Source organism: Siniperca chuatsi, linkage group LG10, assembly GCF_020085105.1.
Source record: "Siniperca chuatsi isolate FFG_IHB_CAS linkage group LG10, ASM2008510v1, whole genome shotgun sequence".
In the NCBI taxonomy this organism is placed as follows: Eukaryota; Metazoa; Chordata; class Actinopteri; order Centrarchiformes; family Sinipercidae; genus Siniperca; species Siniperca chuatsi.
The window spans coordinates 4,568,822-4,582,571 of NC_058051.1; the positions used below are offsets into that span (position 1 = coordinate 4,568,822).

Here is a 13,750-nt window from a genome sequence, read left to right on the forward strand (position 1 = left end):
GTGCATGCAACCGTGAATGTGATGTCAGTGAACACAACACACGCATGTTAAGCAGCCCCGACAGTCTGTGATTTTATACCAGAGGAATCCGATTGGCTCAGTTTGTAAACATGAGCATGCTGTGTCTAGTTTACTGATGCTACGTTACATGTTTTCAGGGTATTTCAGTCCAAATAGCTCATTAAGAGTTACTTCAGGCTGCTATTTGGAGCCAAAAATATGCATACTGTCCTGGTACAGCTCTTTACTGAAACAAATGAACCCCAGAAAGTGAGGTCCAGCAACACAAACACCAACATTAAGTTCATTACAACCTCATTTTCAGGACAGTACATTTAAGGGTGCATGGATAATAGAGCAGATAATGACATGGGTGACAAATCTGAGTGCAGAGGCCAGTTCTATTTTCATCCACAACTGCCAGTTAGTGGGAGGGAAATTTGGCCTGGCTATCTAAAACTCATTCTGTCCTGGCAGTCAGGTTGAAAAATCACCTTTGGCAGTCACCTTGCTTTAGAGATACCCGGTCAGGTTTTGTTTGGTCAAATCATTGCCAAACAAAGAGGGGCTGAGGGGGAGATAGATAGAGAGAGAAAGGGACAGAGAAAAGAAAAGGATACAGAGAGGAGGGGACAGCTAGCTTGTGACTTCTGTGGCATCAGAATTTGAGCCCCCATCAATGCTCCAAGCAAGAAATAAATGAGATTTTGTATGGAAACAGAAAAAAAAAGAGAAGAAATTAAACAAAGGTGATATTTGCTAATGTTCATAATATGGAAGCATCAAAATTAAACTGAAAACAACAAAAAAGTATTTGTAGCTGCTTTACTGAAACAAGATAATCCCGATATCCCATTCCATTGTGAGGAACGCAGACCTGAGTCTAGACAGTAACTGTTACTAGTTGGGGTTACTAACCTGAAAGGTCAGCAATAGCTTGAACTCTTATTTCCACACAGAATACTTACCATATAGCCACAACATGTGATTTTCCTTTTCATTAAATAATTAGTGATGAAGAACATTTTATCATTTTGAATGAAGGACAACAGTGACTATAATGTTTGACTTGTCAGAGTAGGAAAAGCACAGGTGTTACTAATAACTTTAACAATGGCTCCGCTATATTCAAGTGTACCAGTAAGCTGTGACAGTGAGCCAGCATGCGCAATACCGGGACCCTAAAACTGGATGGCTGAAAATGGAATTCAGCCATTCATTCATATTATTATTCATACCTGTGCTTTTCCTATACTGACAAGTCAACATGTCTCCTGTGGAAAAATCCAATTGCTCAAATATACAACAAATAGAGGAACATTACAGTACTCCTGTAATGTTCCTATACTTAATAAAAACAATATCACTCATGTTTAAGTTGTCATGATCCTGCAATAAAATAATTCACATATTGATTATCAAATTAATGTACCTGTGGACGTATGTTCCATGTTAAAATAACAAATGAGTACATATTGTTACAGCCAGCCATACTATTTAGTAACCAAAGACAATTCACTCATTTATATGGCAGTTTTAGACCTTGTTGAATTCCTGAATTGTCTATCTGCAATTTACATGGTGAATTATGTGGCAAGATCTAAACTGCAGGCAGTTTGTCCTCTGAGTAACAATGCCATAACAAGGCAATGCTGGACAAATGATGTGGAAAAGAGAATGACTATTTAATAAATATATATGCATGTATGAGTTGTCAATCTTTAGTTGTATGTCTCTGTGTGTGTGTGTGTGTGCGCGCTTGCGTGTGTGTTAGTACACTGGACCATCTGCATATAGCGGTAAGCCGTATCAGGCATCCATTGCAACGAGCCATTTAGGGCTAATGGTGCCTACACCCATGCAGTGTTGGCTTAAAAGCTCCTGAAAATGTGGGAAAGGCCCCTCATTTGTAAAACAGAGTTGTGGCTTGCAGAGGTTGAGCCACCTCACTCCCACACACCACAAAGCACATTTGTACAGGCATATTCAATACACACTGCATGACGAAGATCGCCTCTCCTACAACCAGGCACCTGAGCAGGATAGGTTGGGGGAATACTTCCGTCAAAGGCGGCCTGCTGATAGCTAGGAATGGCCAATTAACGTCGGTGTCAAAGTGTCAATCTAAGCTGATTTCCACTGAGTCACCAAGCAATCTAAAACACTTATTGAAGAGGAGGGAGAGAGAAGAGTGAGACAGAGAGAGAGGAGGGGAAAGTTGAAGATCAGAAACAATTACACTACATACCTTTTCTCTCAATGGCAAAGGCATTGCTGCATTATTCAGTCAGGCTGGATGGCAAATGCTAGAATGGCCAAAAAAAAGGGGGTCACTGAAGTATATTGCTTCAATGATGGCAACCCTTACAGGAGGATACACTTGGCTTGTGTGCCTGCCTGTATTAGGTACAGCGGGGAACACACAGTAGCACATCCTGTTAACAACAGACAAATGGAAATGACTGCAATTTTCATGTGGGTGTAAAATGGCATTGCTATGACAGCTTCAATCAACCATCCTGAAAGCTGTGTACTGTCATGTTGGTGACAGGAGGTATTTTTTAACAAACAAAGCTTCGCTGAATTGTTTAGCAGGTGAATGGGCTGGGAAACATACCGTGCACCGACACAGTTCTGGATTTGAGTTTAATTCTTCTGTATACTTTATCTTTCCTGTCAAGCAACACTATGCTATTTTTCAAGAAAACTGAACATTTCTCAAAAGCTAAAATAAATAAACTAAGAGGAGGTTGAAAAGGAGGTCATATTAAAATGATGCCCTATTCATTGTGATAGACAGAACAATCTCCTGTAACCAAAACAGTGTCTAAGTCAACATCTGCACTTCTCTTCCTTTAGGCAGATGTGTCAAGCCATGAAGAAAAAGCTGAGCAGTAGAGAAACAGAAAGTGAAACAGCATCTGCTCAGTCTGGCCCCTTCATCTCCTCTTGGCTGAGTTTTCTGTAAATCAGGGAAAGGAGGTTTGACTCTGCACGCCTGTCACCAGGCATCAGCATTTAAGTCCAGATTTAACGCTTGAGAAAAGGAGATTCATTTTTACCCACTTTATTGAGAGTCAATACAGAAAGTAATGGCAAATTTATTGGATTGCCATGGTAACCGTTGGGAAAAGTGGTTTCTCTCTGTCTCTATGCGTGTCTCTCACTGTTGAGGGGGCTGTATTGTACGCCTCTACAGGTCTACCACAGGTCAAAATGCTGCATTACAATGTTCACTGAGCTCGCTTCTTTAAAAATAGATTCCTGAGACACTTAACATACATTTTACATGTGCTCACTTTGCTCTACAGACGTACTTATTTACTCCAATCATTTAACACTCCACTCCCTTCACAAACTTGATAAGGTGATGTGAATTGTTGCCAGATGGATCTATTTATTTGAAATACCTACTGGCTCCTACACTGGATGTCACTACTGTATTTGGGAACACATGATACCTTTTGCTTACTCCATGCAAACCTGTAACATTTAACCTTGCGACTCTCATGCTATCAAACAAGACCCAAGTTATCAGTAGTGGCATTACTGAGTGCAGTTTTAATCATCTCATATCCATAATGGAGCTGACGGCTCCATCTGTGTAGAGTAGAGGGGGGTCGCAGTTACTAGCAGCACAATCACCAGGAACAATCAGTGAGCATCTGGAGGCACCACAGCTATACCCCCCTCACCTCCTCCTTCTCCTCCCACCTCCTGTATGTTGGCCAGAGCACTGTGAGAGGATCAACAGGGGACATCTACTAAGAGCTGCAGCATCCAGTCAAACTCCTATCCAAACTAACTGAGATATACGCAAGATCAATTCTGATGTTGATTATGCACACTGGTGGCGCATTTTCTCAACACAGGAAATTGCACATTGTATTTAAGTTATTAACCACCAAGGCTGAATTGCCTATGGCTACTTACCACTATGACCAGTGGCCTGCTATGTTATTGTAACATGGGACAGTGCCTGATTACAGGATTACAGTTACCTACAGTTAGGCTGCAAGACATTAAACTTCAACTGATACCCATGTGCTGACAGCTGACACTGATAATTGGAAAAGCTGTGCATGTAAAAGTGGTATTTGGAGAAAGAAAAAAGGTATTTATGGAGTCAGATCAGTCTCAATATTAATGAATCCATACAGAAGGATTCAAAAATGTATTTTGGGATTTATATATACTGTAAATGACTATCCACAAAAATATTTTTCAATGCACACAAAAATAGTTATTGTTGTATATAAATGTAAAACAAATTAAAAAATAAGGTTCACAAATATATTTCTGATACACACAAATATTCCTTGTTTGAAATAAATGTAGTAGATATCCACAAATATATGTATTTAAAAGTATTTGCAATTTTCATCAAAAACATATTTGGATGTTGTTACATTTATATATAACATTTTGAACTTGCATTTACAAACTGCTTGTCATTTGTGACACTGCATTTGTGTGTGTGTGTTTTCAGACTCCCCTGCCATGGGAATTATCTGTAGCCAATCAGATGGCTCCTTCCATTTCAACATCCAAATATGTTTTTAATGAAAATTGTAAATACTTATAAATACATATATTTGTGGGTTTCTATTTCTTTCTTCAAGAAATATTTGTGCTTGTACAAATAAATTTGTGAACCATATTTTTTATATGTGGATTTATATACAACAATAACTATTTTTGTGTGCATTGAAAAATATTTTTGTGGAGAGTGTCATTTATATATAAATCCCGAAATACAATTGTGGATTCATTAATATTGAGACTGATCTGACTCGATATGTATTTGCTAAAGGACTTTTAATTTATAACAAACATAAACTGCTTTATCCTAGGAAAGGGTGTGAACATGTTGGATTTTCAGAAACACAAAGAGCTGTCCCTTTTGTTGTCCTGAACTATCGATGCCAACAGTGAGTGGGAGTAAAGACACATAGCCTGCAGTCAAAAAGTGCAACAAAAGACAAGCTGTGGCGAGCTGTCATGTACTTTTTGTCATTACATAGCTGGTATCTAACCAAACCAAACTGGTTGGAAAAATGTCCCCCAAGAAAAACTAATGAAACAAGCACATAACTGGTCTAGGCATGTGGATATAAAGTCCATTGCTCATTTCTGCACACTGATGATATCAATGATAGCAGATTTTGCAGATTTGTATTAATATTCCCTTATTCCCAAAATAAGGGAATGTCTTGACTGTCAGTAAGACTTGACAGTCAAGTCACATGGCAGATTTTTCTTTTAAATTACGATGAGGATTAATTAATTTGACCTGCACTGGAAAAGCAAATAAAGGACCTAATCTAAGGGCATAAAAAGCATTAAATCGCAGCAATATTGATGAAAATGCCTGACTACAGGTACCAACAAAACTGTAACACACATACCCAGTGTTTCCGCTGGTAACGCCACAGCAAAAGAAAACAAAACACTCCACGATCAATCATCTGATCCACTTGCTCAATACATAAGTGGTTGTTGTTGCTGTGCAACACGTTTGTTACACTATACCTGCGAAGCCTGATTCCTGTCCCTGCCCATCCCCACACACGCATTACAAAATCCAGTCAGTTCATCTTACAAGTTAACGGCACAATTTCTAAGAAAATGAGCTTACTCAGATATTTTCCAAGAAAAGCAGACAAGGTAGATAAACAGGCCAAGCATTTAGTTAGCTAAGTTAGCTAGAATATGTGCATAATATCTAGAAAATAAAATGCATATAGCCTAAATTAACATGATTGCATAGGTGCAGTTAGGCTGGGGGTGTGCTAACCTTTCTTGTTAAAAAAACATAGTTTATCACTGAAAAATAACTATATTACCATAAATTCTCAAAATGTGGCCGTGGCCTTTATTTTCCTCCAATGCAGAGGGTACCAGGCCTTTATTTGCAACAGGCTTATATTAGAGACAGTCCTTTATTTCTAATCCACTCTGTTTGACATGTATATTTGCTCATATTTTAGTATGACGGTGTAGTCCCTCATTACTTTTCTACCATATTTTAGTATGTAGCTTCCTTCTTTTCTGATCTGCTCTCATTTGCCCTGTTACAGTTTTGTTATGGCATTATACTAGTAATACAAATTCAATACTTCCTGAATCCATTTCAAATTAAATGCCCTGAAGTATTTCAGTGGACAGAATTCCTTCATTTCTTAACAATGCTTTATTGTGAAACGTTGGCAGAAAAGTCTTGTGGAAAATTCTGTGACTTGCACGGTTCCCATACAGTAGCTATTGCCATCTTGTGGCACTTGTACGTTACTACAAATTACAGTATGGGACATTAACACACATACACCCACAGTGACAGAAATAAGACAATAACACTTTAGATGAGTAATCCAGAACAACAAAGTGTTGAAAATAGCATGATTATATTGCTGAATTTATTAAATTATTGAGATGTAAATGTACATTATACTTAGTTGGCATGTACATTGTGACAGGCACCACAAGTTTATCCAGCCTTGTTTTTTTCACAGGGCCTGTATTTGGGGGCGGCTTTTATTTTTTTGTGGTGACCACGGCGCCGGCCATTATTTGAGAAAATACGGTAATTCATTCTTGATAGACAGAGAGGGGACATAGGGATGGAAGATGACAGGAGACAGATGAGGAGAAAGAAGACAGGAGGCAAGGAGAGGAAATTTTACAGGCGAGGGCAGCAGGAGAAGAGAGGGCAGAGGAAAGATGAGACAAGCTTCCAAAAATCTAAAGGTACAGGAAGTTACGATAGGGAGGCAGGAAACTTTAACAACTTTCCCAGTGGGCTCTAAAGCTTGCCGTTCTGAGTTTCTTTTTTATCTTCATAGTGAAACAGGTGCAACAGTCTGTCAAAGATGCATCATCACTTGATGTATTACTGATTACATTGGACCACAGTCAAGCTAGAAACTGGAAGATTCAGACTACTGTTCACTATGTACTTCCATCTGAGAAGGGCATTTTGGAATCATTTCCTCTCCTTCTCTCTACCTCCTTCCACAAATAACCACTTGCATCCATGTTTGACAGTGATGTGCACACACCCCCACACACACAGTGTGAGATGATTACGGTAATGATACACACATGACTTACGTGGCTGATTGACTGTGCTGGTTGCCTTCAGTATTCATGAGTCACAGTGAATTAGTCCATGCAGTCCGTCTATTGCAGGTGTGAATGCATATACTGTAATCTCTAGTGCTGACCCAAATGCTTTGAAGCTTCCACCATGATAATCAACATCCAAATCAGTATTCAAAAGCTTCAGGGGTTTTTTTTAATATATATATGCATTGTCCCCAAAATCCAGAATAGCCCATGAAATAAGAAATAGTAATCCAACATTAACATTAAACGGCATCTTAGAGCGCAAGAGGATGACAGCAACGAAGTGTTTCCCCTAGGTTTACTGCTTTTTGGGGGCGGATTGGCAGCCCCAGCAGGGCTCTGAGGAGCGGAGAAGAGGAAAGACAGGTGAAGTGAACGTTACTCGAGTTAACTAGTAATAGCCCTATTAATCTCACAGTTACTGTACTGAGAGCCTGACTAGCAATGATATATACATTTTCTGAGCTGCAGTGGCTTAAGCATTTATGTAAAATTATGAGAAGTATTTTTTCCTCAAAACGTACATTCTAATTTAGTTGTATAAGGAAACACAAATAGGTCATATCCAGTTCATGTAGTTGGTAATAAAAACAGACCCCACATATAGGATAGGTTCCATCCTCACTTTTCTGATCAGAATAAGTAGATACAGAAAATGAGTGGAAGGGTGGATGAAACAAATATTTGATTAGTTGATAATTGGTTTAGTAATTTATCAAGTACAAAATCCCCCAAATTATACTGGGTATGGTCATTTTGCAGTCTCTTTTAGATTTTTCAGATCACATTTTAAAGTATTTTTTCTGCATTATAGAAACAATAATGTAACCAATCAAATGAAATGAAAAATAGTAATTGTTGGTCACAGTTCTACACATAATAGACATGTTATGAGCCACCTGTCATTTCTACATCAGTGATTTCAGATTACAATTAGCTGTGATGTCAGGGTGGTTGGGTTCGTTTCTCCCAGGGGTTTACTCTGAGCTGAGGTGCTTCTGTTTGAGACGCTGGATGAGAAAGACATAGTGAAAAAGAGAGCGAGACACAGAGCAGCTTACATGCACACTGATACTCTGATTACTGGGAATAATCAAATAGTGAGGAATTATAACAGTATTTGAAGAGTTTGATTTGGCTGTTAGATGGTTAACATGATGTGTTGTGTAAAGCTACATAACATTGCAACTGAAGGTGTCTTACGCTGCATTTTTCCCCTCACATTGGGCACAGATTAACTGGGGTTCATGGAGTTGCATGTTTTGGATCCTGCCCCGCTTCTATTTGAACACTAAAATTGGAATGTGTCATCATTGCCATGAAAATAAGTAGATCTTATATCATTCACCTGAGATAGTTGTCACGGTTAACTTGGCACAGCGAGTGTAAGCCTGGAGGACGACAAGACACAACAAAGGAAAGAAAGCCACACACAGTAGCCATCCAACAGCTGGGTGCCAAATGCACACAATTTATATCTCAACATACTGTAGATTCAGGACTAAAAGTTTGTGCATGCAGGAAAGCAAACATATATAATGCATACAGTCTTTGAACCAGTTATGCATTTTTCAGTGTAATACATCTCAATTATCATGACACTGTGTGCATGTGCACCAGCCTAAATTCTACTCTCAAAATTAGCCTTAAATGGAAGTTGACACTCCTCTGTGTACATCTGTTCAAGCATGAACCAATCTTTTAGCACTGTGAAAGCAGCCCTTTGTTTTAAGCACTAACATATGCCATGCTGTAATACAGTTGCCTTACTGACTGATGACAGAGGCAGCTATTTTATGTTATGAATCTTCTGTATAATTTAGATGACTATGTCAACTCATTTGCCCACTAAAATCAAAATGTGTGTTTGTTAAAATGATGTTTACATCTAAATTTGAATATGCAACTAACATGCTACTATGATATCCTCAGGATACTGAGGTTCAAAATAACATTTCACTTACACTTTAAAATTAGCAACTTCATGCGTCTTGGACGTATCGGATAGCTACCTGACATCAAAATAATGTAAATGTATCCAAGAAGCATTCGAGACAGATTAACATAATATTGCTCAAATCACAATGTAGCGGGGTTACCAGAAATTACTTTGGTGAATACAATGTTTTCTTAACCGATAGAAGTGATGGCCAAAATTGCAAAAATAAGATCCAAGTTGTAATAAACCAGAATTATCCTTTAATCAGTGTAAGACAGAAAAATGTAAGAACGCGCTTTCCTTGTACAGTATAAAAACATTCGGATCTGCATTTGTAGTGAACATAAATGTATCTCTGTATTGTGTAATATGTAAGAGTTGTGTAGACTGTGTATGTGTCCTCTTTCCTCAGTTGTTTGCCACTTCCCTTAAATTTCCCCTTGAGGGACAAAGTACTTTTTGAATTGAGCTGAAAACATGCTGTAATAAAACACAAGACAAAAGCAGAAATCTAGGTGAGTTAAACTGTTATGTGAAATCTGATTATCAATTTACTCTGATTAAGATAATCAGTTTATTTTGTTTACATGAGTTTTTCATACCCAAGTTTACATTAATTAGACTAAGATTGGATGTAACGTATCCATACACATCCTCAAAGACAAATCAGAAGAGATAAGAGTAAGAGACAGAAACAAAGTGAAACACTTCTCCTAGTTTTACAGTTTAAGTTCATCAGCAATCCAATGCTGTGCTGTCGGTGTGGTAATTATATCTTGCCTTGGGGCCGATATGAGGCAGACACGGGTTAATGTGTTGTGAAGGCAAAAGGAAAGTTTTCTACAGCAGTTAAGCACCCAGACCTTTTTCTCTTTGAAAAGTGACTCTATTCATCTGCTCTGATGAGACGCAGTCTGCTTATTGATACAATACAATGTGCACCCAGTCAGAAAAATCAGACCTTTTTTTCCTCATCAGCTTTCAGTTAACAGTGGTGACTGATTTCCTCCAGGATACAATATCAAACCATCATTTTGAATCACATGTGGTCTCACACTCACCTCCCAATCAAGAGAAAATGAAGAGATCACAACAATGCTGACAAGACAATTAAATACTGCCATTTCATTTCACATTCACTATAATTTCGCTATTCACTTCAGTCACCATAGTACAATATATATTTATACCACTTACATTAAAATCTACTTATATAGTCATTTTTATTCCGACAAAAGAACTGAGTGTTTCTCTTTTTTAATATGAACAGTACTAAGAGGCTACAGTTATATGATGTATCAGATCCAGGTTTGCTTGTGGTCCTATTCAGGACCTAGTGCTATTTATATTCATCATCTGAATATTAGAATTACGGTATAACGGTAAATGAAAGGAAATTATTACAGTTCCAAGTTAAAATGCATGTAGGACCACCAAACAATGAATTACATGCATGCGTGAAAATGTAAATATACTGTAATGAAAATATTCACCCAAACAGCATAACTCAAAGGTTTGGAGTGAAATTATTAAAAACACTTAAGTCCAAAAACAGCACAAATTAATTGTCTTCTGAATTTGTCTTAACTTCATAATTGAGCTAAAATAGATATTTTGTTACTTTGTAAGAGTTAAGGCTATCTTCTATCAGCAGGACTTCTGCTGTACATACATTTTCACATTCCTCTGTGTCCTAAGACATTTTTCATTGTAATTGAGTAGAAGGTGGCCAAGGCCTTTTGATCAGCCTTACTGTTGCCTAATTTTATGACATTTATATTAATACACCAAAAGGGAAAGCTTCAATTAGCATAGTGCTTGGTCATAAGTTGTTAAACATGACTTATGTTTTATGACTACCTGTATGGTCCATTTAAAAAGCCATGTTCTTCATGGACTTAATGAAATGGTAAATCTAATGTGCCTGGCTGGGAGGTTTGTGTGTCCACAGCACAGAGGGACTGTCCATAAAAATCACATATGCCCATGTACAGTATTTCAGGCATGAGAGCCACACTATGGTCAAGGGCATTCACTTGGAAGCACGTGCTATTTTCCCAAGCTGCAATATCATGTTAATGAAAAGTAGATCCTTACCCTGGATCATTAGTCGTGCGCTACAGTGAAAAGGTGAATAGAGTTTGTCTTGCAATATCATTAGAGAAAACAGGTAGGAGAAAACGTTATTTATTTTATTTATTCTTAACAATTTACCCCCATTTCCTCGCCAATTTGAAATGCCCAATTCCTTATGCATTGTGGCCCTTGTCCCTGTTGACCTGCGGAGGGAGTCCCTCAGGTCCCGAGGGTATGCATGCTACCTGCATGACATAATGTTACCAGATGCTTCTTTTCACCTGCCAGCAAGGTGCATCATCAGAAATGTGTAATACAAGTGATGTTTCACGCTATCCCCCCTGGATCCCACCCACATGAAGGTGCCCCAACCATCCAGTAGAAGTTTATAGTGCAATCGTAAGAATGTGATCCCACCCCAGTGTCCCACATGTGAACACATGCTAACTGTGTTTGTTGGAATGCACAAACAAACTGGAGGTACCACTACTGGCAATCAAACCCTGGGTTATCTTGGGGGTGGTGGTGAGTGACAATTTTGCCCCTGTGTGACCAGTGAGCCCTTTAAACTGATATTATTTTGTTTAGCATTCAAGTTTCCTCTTACATCTAGAATTCTGAATATTAGGACTACTTCTGTCTGTCCAACCTCCACAATGGCACACATTCAATTGATGGTTTTTTGGGTATAAAATGGCAACATTTGTTATTCAGTCGTTTTGTTTGTCATAGTGTGTGTACATTGCTCTGTGGATCCATATGGGCCATTGGCATACGTAGATTAAAGGCCCATTTCTGAATTTTAGATATATTTATACAGATTGTTCAAGTGTCAACATAGCCTTTGATACCTCATCACATGACAAACTGAAGGCATATGAACTTTGCAGAGCAAAAGCCTATTTATCACTCTAAATCCATGGTGTTCATTTCTGTGCCATGCAGGTTTCTTATTTGTTTTCAGTACTGATTTTCATGAATTTGTTAATTGTCTCTGGTTAAAAGTAAACTAAGCAATTGTTTTTTTTAAATGACAACCCGCAGAACAAAACCTAAGGCACAGGATTGGAAACTGCTGGATATGAGGGAACATCATCACGTAAGACATGGGGTAAGTCAGTAAGTGTAACTGAAACAAAAAATGCAACAAAGGCAACTAAAACAATGATTTCTTTAGCTTACTAACTCATATTAACCGTGAAATTCACACTAGATGATTAGCTGTTTTATATGTCTTACCTGGTGTGTCCCCATATGGCTTTGGTGGTTTGACAGTCTCCCCGAAGCTGATAGTGGCCTTGGTGGTGCTTAGCCTCTTGGGCTCTGGTGTGGTCACCACAGTGAACGTCCTTTGGGAGAGCCTGGTTGTTGTAGTGCTAATGGTTGTGGCCACTGTGGTAGTTGAGACCCTGGTGGACAGCGTTATGTTGGGCTCCTGTTTGCCATCGTCATCTATGATATCTGTCCCTGTGGGTCCCCAGTCGATAAATCCGGCCACCGTGGTAGTCCGGCCCTCCTGAGACTTGTCATTGCTGTCCCATTTAAGCTGCCTCCTGGCTCTAAGTAACAACCTCACTGTGTCTACTCTACTCCCGCTGGATAAAGCTGCTGGAGCCTCCGCTATTACAGCCAAAGGATCACCTGTCTCCATTTGAAAGTATCTCAACCGGCACTCCTTACACTCAGCTTGTCCTTTATGTGCTGGCTTCCGATGCTTTTGACCCTTGACTTTTGGCCCTATCCCTGCCCTATTGTCTTGGGGTGGAGGGATAGGGTTGAGGAGCCGACGGGCCAATGGGCTCACTGTTCTCCAGTGAAGCTTGTTGGGTGTGTCCCAGAGTGGCTGCCAGCGAGGTCGTGAGCGAGGCACCAATTTAGACGTGAGCTTGATCCCCAGACCCTGACTGAGGGGGCTGCACACAGAGAAGTCCAGGGTGAGGTGGGTCATGGCCAGCAGGATCCACACCCGGTGCCCCACATAGCTGCCTGGCCTCAAAGTAGACGGACTGCAGAGAATGGAGAAAGTAAATGAGGGAAAACGTTTTAGATCCAGAGACAGTTCACTACATGTTGAAACCATACAAATCAGGTTCCCTCCGTCTCCCACTTTTCCTATTGTAAAGATTCACATCAGTATTCACTCTCCATTTGCACTCTTGGCAAAGTTCTACTCCACAACTTCTTAAACTCCTACTCAATTAAGCTTCGATAATAATTAGCTTCTCAGAGCGCCATTTGAATTACAGTGTAAAGGTCAGACACAAAGTAAATGTTGTAAAACATATGAAAGATTATGGATTTGCACTCTTTGCTCTTAGCTGTCAAAAGCAGTAAGGACTTATCCTTGATGTTACAGATTCATATCAATCCAGGGATGATTACACCAACACACAAGGTCAGGCCTGGTTTAGCTGATATCATATTCTGCATTATCTTCCCGTAGACACAAAGTCATCTGATTCCCAAAGGGCAATTTGATTATGCTGTGCAATGATCAGGGAGGTAACATGCAATACCAGCAGAAGACACAGAATGACAAGTATATCACAGAAATCTTCACCTTTACGGCTATTGCATTAGAAAGCATGTCCCAAATTGTCCTTTGTTACT

At 39.2% G+C, this 13,750-nt stretch overlaps 1 protein-coding gene across 1 annotated transcript in view; it reads right to left on the bottom strand.

Moving 5' to 3' along the window:
- The window catches only part of ajap1 (adherens junctions associated protein 1), a 56,087-nt gene that overhangs the window by 13,300 nt on the left and 29,037 nt on the right, over positions 1 to 13,750 (bottom strand). The window contains exon 2 of the mRNA XM_044212047.1: positions 12,380 to 13,146. Coding sequence (XP_044067982.1) covers positions 12,380 to 13,146 — 767 coding nt within the window. The remainder of the gene's footprint in view (positions 1 to 12,379; positions 13,147 to 13,750) is intronic.